Source organism: Euprymna scolopes, chromosome 9 (assembly GCF_053919585.1).
Source record: "Euprymna scolopes isolate OS-2025 chromosome 9, ASM5391958v1, whole genome shotgun sequence".
Classification (NCBI taxonomy): Eukaryota; Metazoa; Mollusca; class Cephalopoda; order Sepiida; family Sepiolidae; genus Euprymna; species Euprymna scolopes.
In genome coordinates this window covers 62,313,639-62,327,643 of record NC_136490.1, presented here as the reverse complement: position 1 = coordinate 62,327,643, position 14,005 = coordinate 62,313,639, and the positions used below count along the sequence as shown (strand labels likewise).

Here is a 14,005-nt window from a genome sequence, read left to right as displayed (position 1 = left end):
AAAAATATTTATTTAAAATATTTTTTTAAGTGAGCAGTAAAAAACCCCCAAAAAACTCAGGAAGTCTTCAGAACGCTACTAAAAGCACTAAAATTAAGGCATTCAGAGCACTAGTAAAACCAAGTTTCTACTCTCCTCCTCCCAAAAAAGAAAAATTAGTTTAAGTGAACACTGTAAAATAATACTCAGGAGATTTCCAGAGCACTACTAAAACCATGTTTTTAACGCCCCCTCAAGTAGAGAATTATTTTTTAAGTGATCAGTGAAAAAAATAAAAATAAAACACAAGAGGTTTCCAGAGCACGACTGAAAGCGATAAATAAAATTAAAGAGGCTCCCAGAACATTATTTTTTTAAGTAAGCAGTGAAAAAGATATATGAAAACTTTCACAAGAAACACTCGTCTAGCTGAAAACACTATCAATAATTGCCCCCACTCTTTATCTGTGACTAAACCTAAACGTAGATTCCATGAACAAAGCTTCTTTCTTAGAACTGCACGCTTGTGGAATTGTCTCCCGTTTTCCTGCTTTCCGGCTGACTACAATATGGTTGTGTTCAAGTCTAACGTAAATAAGTTCTTGATGAGCCATTCCATATAAGTTATCAAATTTACCGAATTTTCATTACTACTGATTACTATATTGTCCAATTTTTACTGTACACTCTTTAACCCTTATCCTTGAGTGGCCTCTTGGCCTTGATAATGTGGTGATGCCTGTGTAAAAAAAAAAAAAAAAGAACCAATTAAAATTAAGGAGGCATCCAGTGCACTACTAAATTATTTTTTAAGTACTTTATTTTCTTATTTAAAAAACAGAATTATTTGATGATTTTTTTGTTGTACAAACTTTTGTTTGCATCACGGGTAAGATTTAGACTGTTTTTTCATATGAATAGAATTCTGTACAAGTACAATTTCTTATTTAAGAGTAATTTTGGTAGCAGTAATGTGTTGTACACTATTTTTATTTGTAAGAAAAAAAAAATAAGTTAAAATACAAAAAAAAAAATATGTATCCATGTATGTAAAAATAACTTATCTTGCCTTTAACACTCAAGTAGGTAATAATGTTTTCACCTGAAATGTGTTGATTTTATTTTTTAAAAGATCATCAATCTACACAGACAGCATATTCTTTTCCTCGTAATCATTTTTCTATCGATTCATTTCCCATAATTTCTGGAATTTATACTAATTTCGACATGACACATAAATATGTAATGATGTTTTCACCTGAAATGCGTTGGTTTAAAAGCTCATCAATCTATGTAAGGAGACCCCCAAAGAACTAATAAAAACAAGTTTCTAATCATCACATCTGTTTTATTAGTATTAATAATAATAAATACACTTCAAATAATGTGACAAAAAAACAAACAAAAAAAAACAGTTTTAATAATAATATATTTAGTATCAGTATAAATAGTTTTTCACTGTCTCTGTCTTCATCAGCATTTCTCCCCATACAATGACTATACTACCATCTCATTATATCTAGTGGCTTAAAAATAAAATAATCTTAAAATTTAAAAACAGAAACTTTCAAATAACTTTCTTCAAATGCAATATTTTTAAATTCCCTTAAAACAAAAGTGTTTAGAATAAAATAATGAACAGATATTTTATAGATTTCATTAAAAAATATTCAGTAGGCACCGCCAAAACTGGGGGGGGGGGGGGGCAGGTCAGTACTTTTTGACGGACCGTCTTTTTAAAAATCTACCAAAAATCAGGTAATTATCCGATCAATACGAAATTTTCAGCGATTATTAGGAGAAGAATGAACTTTATAACAGTGTACTTATTTTTCATAAACGATATTTATATATATATTTTTTTTTGCTTACAACCCCCCCCCTTGTTTTGAAGTGGGAACAAATATGCTTAAAATAATCATCTGAAACTGAACAAAACATTGTGTTGTTGTAAGGGACAGAATTATAGATTAAAAAAAAAAAAAAAAAAAAAAAATTGTTTGCATACCTTATTTTGACGTCTGAATATCAGAACTTCGATTGTGTTTAATTATCCCGCTTTTGAGTTTTGAAGTGTGAAATTCGGTGAATATGTTAAGTAAAATAATTAATTTAAGTTAAGCAAAACAAAAAAAAATTTTTTTTTTATATTTATACGAAAAAAGCCATTTTAAAATTTTTGATAAATAAATTAACAATTTTTTTTTAGCGAGCCGAATAATGCATGACCATTATTAAACAGAGCATGCTTTGAATAATCGATACAAAAAAAAAAATTCGATAAATATTGTGCCCTTTGTGTTAAAAATAGCATCATTTTTTTCGATCTCGTTTGAAAACGTTTGCCGCCTTTCGACTACGGTGGACCAAACGCGCTGAAATAATTTTTTTTTATTCTGCTTTAAATTGCCCCTCCCCCCATTTTTGGGAGCCTGGCCCCCACACACATACACATTAAAAACCAAACTCATACAAATGGTCACCCATCTGGTACTGGCCAGCCTCAGCTTAATAATACATTGAAATTTTCGTCACTGAAAAATAAGTTTTTTTGGCCTGTTTAGTCTTCCATAGTTTTCGTCTCATCGAAAGAAAACGTAAACAGAGTCGATCTGAACTCTTCGGCGACGCGAAATATCTGGTTACATATATGAATAAGTGGAATTATTTGAAATTCAGGTACTTATATTATAATATTTTTGCATATTCTCTTAGAAAATCATCCTAAATCTTAGTTAGACAATAAATGAATAAATAAATTATTTCAAAAACCCTTTTTTTTAAATATTTAAGTACGTTTTTTGTGCAAGACAAAAAATAACAATTGTTAACTTTTTGGGAAAATTTAACATTTAAAATTGAATTAAAAATAGTAGAAAAAGTTTTACATTATTCTGTTTTCTATATGATAAAATTCAGGGTTTTATCTTTCTGGAAAAAAAAAAGTTACTCAGAAATAATGGATTTTAATAAATGTAATTTAGTTTTAAAAAACAACAACAACTTGATTTTGCGGCCATTTTTGGCGGTGCCTAATATTCAGTATATAACGAGAAAATCGAGATAATAATATCAAACTTCAAAAAGAGATAAACAAGCGAAAGTGCCGATTAGATTAGATAGACTGAAATATATTAGAAAACATTTTGTATCCTGCACTTTCACATGAGGACAATAATATATTGTATTAATAAAAGATGGAATCTGTACAACTCATACCACAGTTATATGTCTTAATTTGATTCAGTTTGTGTGTTTTTTTTTTTTACACAGTGATCACCACTTATCAAGGCCCGGAAGCCACTCAGGGATAAGGGTTATTGCAAGTACATTACGTTAGTGTGGAGATTTGATGAAGTGTTTACTTAAGGGGGCGGTTCATTAGGAATTTGTTAACATTGGACTTGAACACATCCAAGTTGTAGTCTGGTGGGAAGCAGGCAGACGGAACAGAGTTCTACAGGCGTGCAGTTCTAATAAAGAAGCTTTGTTCATGGAATCCGCGTTTTGATTTAGGCACAGATATAGAGTGGGGGAAAATTTTCACAGTGAATTCAGCTAGACGGGTGTTTTTCGTGAAAGATTGGCGAGGGGGGACCAGAGATTGGAGTTCAGACGAGCACCTGCCATGGAAATAACGATTGTGTCTATCCGTTACACCTCTGCATTGTATTGCCTTCCATAAATTAAATTTATACACACACTAAACAGTGCTTCAAGCAAACTACATTAACTTCTTAATGATATTGTTACTTCCTTTTGAAAATTCAAAAAGTTGTTTCTCTTTGTTATAATTTTTCATGTGTAAATACACATGAAAGCACTTATCAAGTTTTTTAAAGAAAAGAAATAGACATTGTTACAATACATATAATATTACTATAATGAAATTACAATGATATGATTATGGTAATTTGCCAATGCATGCATGAACTCTCCCAGCTATAAATAATAGCAGCTACTGCTTTTATAGAAAGTCAATATTCCAACTGATAGCCTAACAGTTGGCTTGAACACTCTCATTGTTAACCATCTCATTTGTATATATTTTGTACAACTGTTCTTTTTTGGTATATTCATTTACTCCATTCCTCTCTTGTCTTGTGTCTTTATTTTTGGTCACTGGCAAAGCACATATGATGAGTGAAAGCAGAAACAAAATGCATAGAAAATAAAACGTTACCAATAACTACTGCATATACAGCATAATAACGGTTCTAATTAGATCACCGAAGTTAAGCAATGTTGAACCTGGTCAGTACTAAAATGGGTGATTATTTGAGAATACCAGGTGCTGTATGTATTCTCTGCTTATCTCAGCATGGTTTCCAGGCGTCTAGCACTTCTCCTCAAGCAGTGCTGATTCAGGAAAGATGTGGTTGGGGATTGCGCAGTCCTTGTCACACAATTACTCGCACAGCTACCCTTACAGAGGGTATCCATTGTCTTATGAGACTGGACAGAGGCATTGATCGATCAACCAATAATTATTTAGAGAAGAAATAATCACTTTCTTAATAGTAACAATGGTTAGCAAATCCAGTGAATCTGAGCAAGTAGTTGTAGTAATAGTACCAGGCTTACAACTAAGAATAAAAAGGATATTTGTGAAAATAAAATGGTAAAAACAAAATTAATGAAGCACAATATATTTATAAGTATAAAAATTGTATGAGCAAATTGTTTATTTGTGTTTGAAAACTTGAAAAGTTCATGTTTTCATTTATTTTAAGAAGGGAAAAATGGACTAAGTTAATGTCTTATTTATTTATTTATTCATTTTATTTCAGAGTAAAGTCTTAGAAATCAAGGGGCTAATTCTTGAGGTTAACTATTGATCTCTATATAAGATACATAGATATCTGAGTATTGAACCAAAGTTTTTCTTTATCTCTCAAACGTTGGGTTAATAAGGAAGTGATGAACATTAATTCCCCTCTTCCCAGTTGATTGGTAAATTATGTTGCAGCATATCTTTCTTGTTATCTCTTAGTCTTACTTGATTCCAGGACAAGAATTCATCTAGGTTGGTGGAGTATCCAGCTAAATGCTGTTACTTGAGATAACATTATTTAGAGAAGGTACACCAATCCTCATATGAGCCAGTGTATAGCATTTTTGGGGGGATCTTATTTGGGTTTTGAATACTATGTTATTTTGAAAATTTGGTCAACATTTACTTCCTGGCTAAAGTATCCTTATGCCAAATTGTTCTGACAAACTCTTGTACAAAGAGAACAAAGACACTCATAGATAATTCAAACTCTCTTTTTATCAGTGTGTGAGCATATATGGCATTGAATTCATTGCTGTTTTGTTCTTACTTTCTTTTCTCATTAGGGAGGCCTTAGTCAAAAGCATGTTGTGTCCTCTTTTTTGATCTGGTTTTCTTTGACTGTTCCTAAAGAAACCCATTAAGCATTGATTATTCTAAGATTTGAGTGCACAAATCATAGCAAATTAGGTTTATGAGGCACATACTAATACTACAGAATAATTAATATTGACAAGCACCATAGAAAAATAAATCTGGACAACAATCAATTATTTGATAAAATTAAAAATACAGACATATTATTATGAAAAGTTCTTACCGTAGTGTAGTATGGATATTGATAGATGATGTATGCTCTAGTTTAATTCGAGACCCTGGAGACAAGCCAAGGTCTACCTGAGAACCAGATGAGTCAATGTAAGGCATTTCCACTATGACCTAAAATGTAAAAAAATAAAAGTAAAAAATGATTAAAAAACTGGAAAAAAGACTACAAGATGAAAAAAGGTCAAAAGATGAAAAAAAGACTAAAATAAAAAAAAATAAAAAGACTAAAATAAAATAAAAAAAATAAAAATAAAACAAACTAAAAGATGAAAAAAGACAAAAAAAAGATAAAAATAACTAAAAATATAAAAGCCAAAAAATAACAAAAATAAGCAGATAAAAATCCTGAGATTTTCTTTTATGTGATGAAAAAAAATCAATCTGAAGTATTAATTTATTTATGAAAATGAAACCTGTGTTTTGGTCACAGAAAAACCTAATAATCGGTAATCTTGAAGATTTCTACATTTTTCCAAAAATACTAATATAATCTTATGATATTAAACAAGCAGTGACATTGAACTTTATTGATGGAAATCATGCTATTTTCAATCACATAAAACCATGATCATATATATATATATATATATGATCATAGGTTGTCATAGTTTTATGTGATTGAAAATATATATATGAAATATATATATATATATATATTCATGGAAGTGTCTTTTAAACCTTTAAAACTATAATAAGTAAATAAATTGTCCTTCGTTGGAACATTATTTTGTCAGTAAGTTAATTAATTTATATCTTTGAATAGTTTTACTTACATGAACAAACAATAGTACTAATGTTCTTAAAGGTATCATCAGTTGTTTTCCGTGGATGCAATATATATATATATATATATATATATATATATATATATATATATATATAGAGTAAGTTATAAAATATATATGGCGATTAAGCTACACTGAATATTCCGTGTTTCATCCACTTTAGGACTCTTCAGGCTTATGCATAAGCCTGAAGAGTCCTAGAGTGGATGAAACGCGGAATATTCAGTGTAGCTTAATCGTCATATATATTTTATAACGTACTATATATATATATATATATATATATATATATATATATATATTATAACTTACTAACTAGCTCTACCTACGTATTGAGCACTTTTTAAGTAAATACTTAAAGTTTAAGCATAAATTTATACTGTCGTATATTAATTTTATGCGAGTAAATGAAGTACTTATATATATATATATATATATATATATATATATATACTAGCCTGGGTGCCCGGCATTGTATAAGTGTTTGGAGGTGTGTGTTGAGCAAAAAAAAAAAAAGTAGTAGTAGGTAGGCAGGCTTGAACCCCTACCGTGAAGGAGGAAAAGAATGTGAAAAAAAAAAAAAGTGACGTGTTTGCTGTTGCCAAACTAGAAGTGATGTCGGTTTAAATTAAGGCTAGATGATCGAAAAGAGGGGATGACTTTCAAAAATATTGGCGAAAAAGGCGACCCCTCCCTGTAGAAAAGTGTCCAGTTGAGGATGAAGGAATGGATGTTTTTGGCGAATTTTTAAAAATTTGTTGTCTGAAGGGTTGAGCTCAAAATTATACAGATCTCATGAAAATCCGTCACCTCTGTCGAAAGGTTTAGGCAGACATACAAACATACTTACATTTAAACAGACAAGTGAGATTTATATTATAGATATTTAATATATATATATATTACATTGAAGAAGGTTGAGGGAGGCAGCCAAAAACGTTTTTTTAAAAGACTTCTTGTTTTCCTATATATCAATAATTAAGAAATAAAATAAAGCATATATAAATACTTATACATACATATAAATGTTTTACATTAACATTTTATACACATATACACATTACATCTAGTCCCACAGTAGAGATGACAAAAACGGGTCTGTGGATAACTATATTATTTGACACATTGGCTTCTTTTCCATTGCATAGTGACACTGTAAGCTTCTAGCAAAAGTTGAATTCTCTTTATCCAACAGTAAAATACATTATATAGGAGAGTATAATAATTTATTACTTTTGGGATTGTTTGGTCCGGAGGTCAATGTATATTTTCTCACAAGTATATACAGAAATCTCAGGTATTTCTGCTATCTAAATAAATACTTACAGGGATTATTATAAGACTGCGCTAGTGTTCAGGAGAGCTGAAGAATAATTATTGTATATTTGGGCCATCCACAACTATAAAAGTCTGATATTCATTAAATATTTACAAGGGTTATATTCATTTTGCTTATTGTTGATAAAGAGACAAAAAAAAACCCGGCTCCTTTTACTTAAAGTCATTTTATAATACTTACTTTTTATAGAGTCATGATAAAACAAAATATCTATTAATGGCAATTTCTGCATGGATCTGTAGAAACATGTTTATCAGGCCCAATTTATATCTCTCTTTCATTATTAAGACTTGCTATACTATTGAGAATGTTCTTATTTCAACAATAATTTATTTTTAATATTTTGAATGCTTGCAACTCAACACCATTTGAAATTTGATGATTTTGTACAGAAGAAATAGTTTAACATACCCATAAATTAATGAGACCAGATTGATCCATACTGAGCAACTGGCAGGTGTATCCGGAATTGAAACCTGGAGATAAGACCACATTTGAAAAGATCAACATCTTTATATTCAGATTTCAAATCTTTGAAAAGCAAATCAACTTGGCACAAACTTTCACCAAACATCATCCTTTAAATCTTACTCTATTAACGATCAACAACAATTGTGTAACTTTTGACTTCCACAGTTATAAAGTGCTGAATGCTACAATCTGTTGAAGGTAGTAAAATAATGGTGTTTCACTGACATAAATATTTAGGGCATCGATTGTAGAACCTATAAAATTAGGATAGAGAGTGACCTCTTCCTTCCACCTCCAAATATGACACCCATTGAATGGTTAATAAAATTTATGCTTATAGTCAAGATTGTCTGTTCTTTTTGACTTCCGGTTTCTGTTGTCCATTTGAACTGGATAATTAGACATGGTCCTGCTGACAAGAAAACCATTCTTAATATAAGGAAAGGGTAGCTTTTATGTTATCAGAGAGGAAGATAATCATAAATCAGAAGGGATCATATTTTGCTTGTCATTGTTGTTCTCTCTATGGAGAAAAAGGCAGAAGTCCAAAAGAACAGACAATCTTTACTATAACCAAATTCACAATGCTTTCTACAATCTAATTTGATACAAATAAACTTCAGTTTTTGCCAGGCTAGCCTACTAAATTTTAGCTATGCATGTTTGACAATCTTTGTTTTATCATTGTTCAATGACATTTTGGTGATTGTTTCGTCAGTAGGAAATGTGATTTTGGGTAATAGTACACAGTTTTTAAACTGGACAAAACCAGTTTTTGCTAACAGAGAATTATGTAAACAATCAAAAGAAAAAAAAGCCAAATAAAAATGAACTATATCACTGAATTAATTTTTGGACTTCTTTTTGAGATGAGTAATTTGTATAATTTATTTTTGTTAATTATTTGTGGACTATTATAATTAACAAAAAAAAAAATGAACTGGTATCAAAATAAAAAAAAAAATAGGTGTTTCAATAGAAAAAAAAAATGAAACAACTTTTAAATGTAAGAAAAACACTTATGGTATGTTTATTTTATGAAAAAAATTAATGAAATATCATCATCATTATGATAATAATAATCGGTTTAACATCAGTTTCATATGCTGCCATGTGTTAGACAGCTTTTACAAACTGACTTCGAAACTAACCTATCTCTGGACAGGTCTTTATTTATCCCTCTTTCTCTCAAATAGATCCTTATCACTTTCTCCTATGTTTTCCTATACTTTCCCCTTTTATCACTTCCTATGTTTTCCTTTATTTTCCCCTGTGAACTGACCTTGCTACCTCGACTATTATACATCTACTAACAAAAGAACTTGTTCATTCTTTCTACATGGCCATACCATCAAAGTCTCCCATTCTACATGCAACTCCCTATACTGTCCAGATTTAATCTTCCTCTGAGCTCATTTGATCTGAGTTTTTCTTTAAGAATTGTATTACAACTCCATCATGGCATTCTCATATCATTTCTATCCATGCAACGCATGTCCTCAACACTCACTGGCCAAGTTTCACTTCCATACATCATCACACTGCATACATATGCTTGATAGGTTCTTCCTTTTGTTGACAGTAGTAACGCTCTGCTGACCTTACTCCATCCACTCCTAATTCTATCACAGTAGCACTTGCTTCACCCTGTGCCTCAACGATATCACCAAGATAACAAAATTTCTGAATACTCTCAATAACTTTGCCATTCACACATATTTTCTTTGTATCCGAATTCTCTATTGTCTTACACTTCTTACACACAAACTGGTTGTCCTTTCTCTCAATTTACCTGTAATTCCAATGCACTTTTTTTTGTGAATCCAATGCTTACAAGTACAACAACAAAAAATGAGTTTCACCCGATTCTCTTACCAGAAAATGAGCATAGGAATTTTCCCCTTCCTTGAGAATTCCCAACACTACAACACTTTGTATTGGTGACGTTCACTTTTGGGCCTTTACTTTTCATAGCATTCCTCCACGTTTGGAACTTGACAAGTAAAACTTCCGTTGTTTCATAGATAAATACTAAGTCATCAGTATAAGACACAACCCAAGCCGAATTACCTGAACAATGTATCCAAAACACAGATAAAAAGCAACAGAATCAGTACAGAGCTCTGACATACCCCCTCTTCAACATTAAAACTTTCATTGAATCTGCTGTTCATTCCAACACAACTTTAACCATTCCCATTTGAACAACCTGCATCAACCAGTTGCTTGTCTCTAGTTTACACAATGCCCTCCTGACAACATCTCTTGGCACTCTGTTAAAAGCTTTCTCCATCATTTCTTCCTAGTAAAGAACTTCTCTAGCATTTGTCTCCGGATAAATATAGAACCAATGATACTATGGCTAGGAATAAAACCAAATTGCATTTCATCTATGCTTATCTAATTTCTTATTTACTGTCCAATTATTTTCCCAATCTGATCCATCAACTTTAAGTTTCTCCAATTACCTCTATCTTATTTATAGCCTCCATTTTACTTCTGTAGTTGTTGACAATTGTGTTAAATTCTCAGTCTCCCAGGATGATCTATTATGACCCAATTTCTCAAGTCTGTTTCCACTTTTTTATACACTTATCATTTTCCTCATTTCACCACCATGTCATCAAACAATTTTTATAATTTTTTTTTTTCATATTACATCTATTTGTATGCTTAATTTGCATAACTGCTTTTCTTAATAATTTCCAATAAAGTAATGTTTAGTATTATTCATCTGTAATTTTATTTGTCCATTTTCCTATATACATGCAATAGTTTTGTCAATATTAATGGAAATTTTTTAGAGCGATTTTAATCAGAAAAGGATAAATTACCAAACCCTTTCTTTAAATATTATTTATTAATTTTCAAAGGAGATGATTTAAAGGAATACTCTTAGATTTTAAAATTACAACAGATTTTTTTTATTAAAGATACGTAATGTTAGTTATACATTTAAAAAGAATAATAAAAAGTACATTAATAGCCATTGGATAAAGGGTTTTTTTGCTTGTATTTAATCAAAACTGGGTGAAATGTTTAGATTTGGTTTGTGAAAAGTTTTAATGATAGAAAATTCATATTTTCATTGCTTGCTATTTAATTTAGAAGTTCAAGTAATAATTTCTATCTCTAATAAAACGAATGAAATAAAAAAGTTTACAAAAGGTTAAACTTACCTTCTTTCTGAATCAGTGTTTCCTTTTGTCTGTAAAAATAAGGAAAAACTTTATTATTTATATTTTAAAATTAGTTAATGAGAGTTACTTCCCCTTATGTTAAGTGGAGATTTCTTTTGTCAAATAATTATTTTTATTACTTGTTTTGATCAGACTATTGTTCTCATCTTGAATGTTATTTGTGCAACGTTTCGGTTGGTTTGGCCTTTGACCATCGTCAGGCATGTTGGTTTTTGTCTTGGAACAGAAAGAAAGAAAGCTCCATAGATATTTTTGTATTTGTGAAGAAATATCTATGAAACCAGTAACTTTTCTCCTTTCTTTTCCAAGACAATAACCAACATGCCTGCCGATGGTTGAATGCCAAACCGACCAAAACATTGCACAAATAACACTCAAAATGAGAACAATAGTCCAATCTAAACAGGTAATATGGATAATCAGCCTTTATTTAAAAAATTCAGAACTATAAATAATTATTTATTTTCAAATATAAAAAAAACAAACATTGTTTATGATGTATTAAATCTGATGACACAAACAGTATTCTCCACACTATAATAAGGAGCAATATGTATTTATCTGTCTGGTCACACATATCGCAAGAATGCATATCTATAAAGCAATAATGCATATCTATTTCTATAATCAGATGTTTTCTTTATTTCTTTTTTGTTTTCTATACAAATTCATAATTTTTTTCTTTTTGTTTTCTGTACTAAGTTTTTTTTTCTTTTTTTAATTCTTTTTCATTTTTAAAACTTTCCAGTCTTGGATGTTTTCTTTCTTTGCTTATATCTTTGAGTGAACAATGATTGTTTTCTTTCAATTTCATTTTTAACTGCTAATATCTTTCAAAATTGAGTTGTTGGTGGGGGATAGACATTGGCAATGTACAATGTAACATAGGCAATCATTGTTATCAAAAATCCATTGTTTTTATACATTTTGAAATATTTACTTGTGTACAATATAAAAAATTTAGATTTGAACAAGTGTAGAAAAATGAGTGTTGTTAGTTATAATTTGTCACCATATACAAGAAAATGTTTATCCTAGAATCATCTACATAATACCACATTTCCTCGATTTAACATTTCCCAAATCATTAAATAATTTTTATTGAAAATAAATAAATATGTCTATATACAATAAGTCCAAAAAAGTGTATTTTAGTTTGAATTTTACATCTGACACAACAACAACATCAGATGAAATTAAAAAAATTTTTTTTACATTGCATCATTTGAGATTGGATGATCCTATCTTTTAAAAAAGAGTGGCGGGTGATAACATACATACCAACATGAAGTGGCTTCACATATTACAAAAAATTGAAAAAAATCAGATGAAACTATAGATTTTAAATAATAAACCTTTTGACACTTACCTGCCAACTTGTAATGGAATGTCTCGAATTGTTTGGATAATGTTACAATGAGAATCAAAAGATAGAACACTGGCTAAAACATAAAAGAAATGAAAACATGAAATATATATATATATATATATATATATATATATATATATATGTTAGTGTTGGGATGATTAATCAGAATCAGGAATTGGAAAAATCAGAACTTTTAGGGGTATCGGAATCAGAATCAGAAAAATTATAGCTTAAGTCCCGATTCCAAGCAGAATTAAAAAAACATTTTTTTCTTGACAATAAAAAAAATGAAACAAGTACAAATTGTTTTTTATTAGATGTTGTTCCTTTGCAACATAAGACTAAGGATAACAGAATGGGTTTTGAATCCAATTTACAGATTTAACATTGATTCACAGAGTTAATTTATTTGATTCATAGCTTATTCCATTTATAAACTTTTCGTATCTTTTCGCTCAAAGGAGTTCACTTGATTATTAAAAGGTTTTAAATGCTCTTTTCAATTTCATTAGTGCCTGCTGTACAATGGCAGTGTCTGTCATCCACTTCTTCTGAAATAATTAAAGTTTTATGGTACTTCTCTTTGGACGCAAGTGAAAAATATAAATGAAAATTTCACAATGAGTTTATCAAAATCCTGGATAAAATACATAAAAGTAAAACATTTTGAAGATTTTCTTAATTAGAAAGGAAATTATATCTACATTTAAACTTATACATGCACCACAAAAGAACAATGATATTGGCACATTTGTTATTGTAATTAATAAAACAACAACAACAAAAATAAATGAAAAACAAATATGCAACAAATAAATGTTACTAAAGGCAAAACTCTTCTACCTACCCAAATAAGTTTATTGCATTTAAACTTATTTTAAAGTGTGTTTTTGCTTCAAAGCAAACTTAGTCTCTCTTCTTTGAGTCAGAATTTGGTGATTTGCATTTTCTTTCAACATGCCAATTTTATATGCAAACCAATGCTAAAATATGGTGAAGTGCTAAAAGGTCATCAAAACATTGATTATTCTAGGAATTTGTAAATTGAGAACAACAACAATAAAGAGCAAACAAATTCAATATGGTTTCATAGTACAATCAATATCTTATATAATTGCCATTTTTATTGACAACCGCAAACAGACTTTGGTCCATTGAAGATGTCAAACTTTCGATTTCATCTGATGAAATATCTTTGGCAGCAGTCAGAATAGCATTCCAGGGGTCATCCTTGGAGTTGTACTGCCTTTCTTCGGAGTA

At 30.0% G+C, this 14,005-nt stretch overlaps 1 protein-coding gene across 6 annotated transcripts in view; it reads right to left on the bottom strand.

Annotated features, from left to right (window-relative positions):
- LOC145284539 (cytoplasmic dynein 2 intermediate chain 1-like) overlaps nt 1-14,005 on the bottom strand; it is a 149,383-nt gene that overhangs the window by 30,505 nt on the left and 104,873 nt on the right. For all 6 annotated transcript variants that reach the window (XM_080133437.1, XM_080133440.1, XM_080133438.1 and 3 more), the window contains 4 exons: nt 12,746-12,818; nt 11,356-11,384; nt 8,117-8,181; nt 5,574-5,692 (listed from right to left, as the gene is read on the bottom strand). In XM_080133437.1, the coding sequence (XP_079989563.1) occupies nt 5,574-5,692; nt 8,117-8,181; nt 11,356-11,384; nt 12,746-12,818 (286 nt within the window). The remainder of the gene's footprint in view (nt 1-5,573; nt 5,693-8,116; nt 8,182-11,355; nt 11,385-12,745; nt 12,819-14,005) is intronic.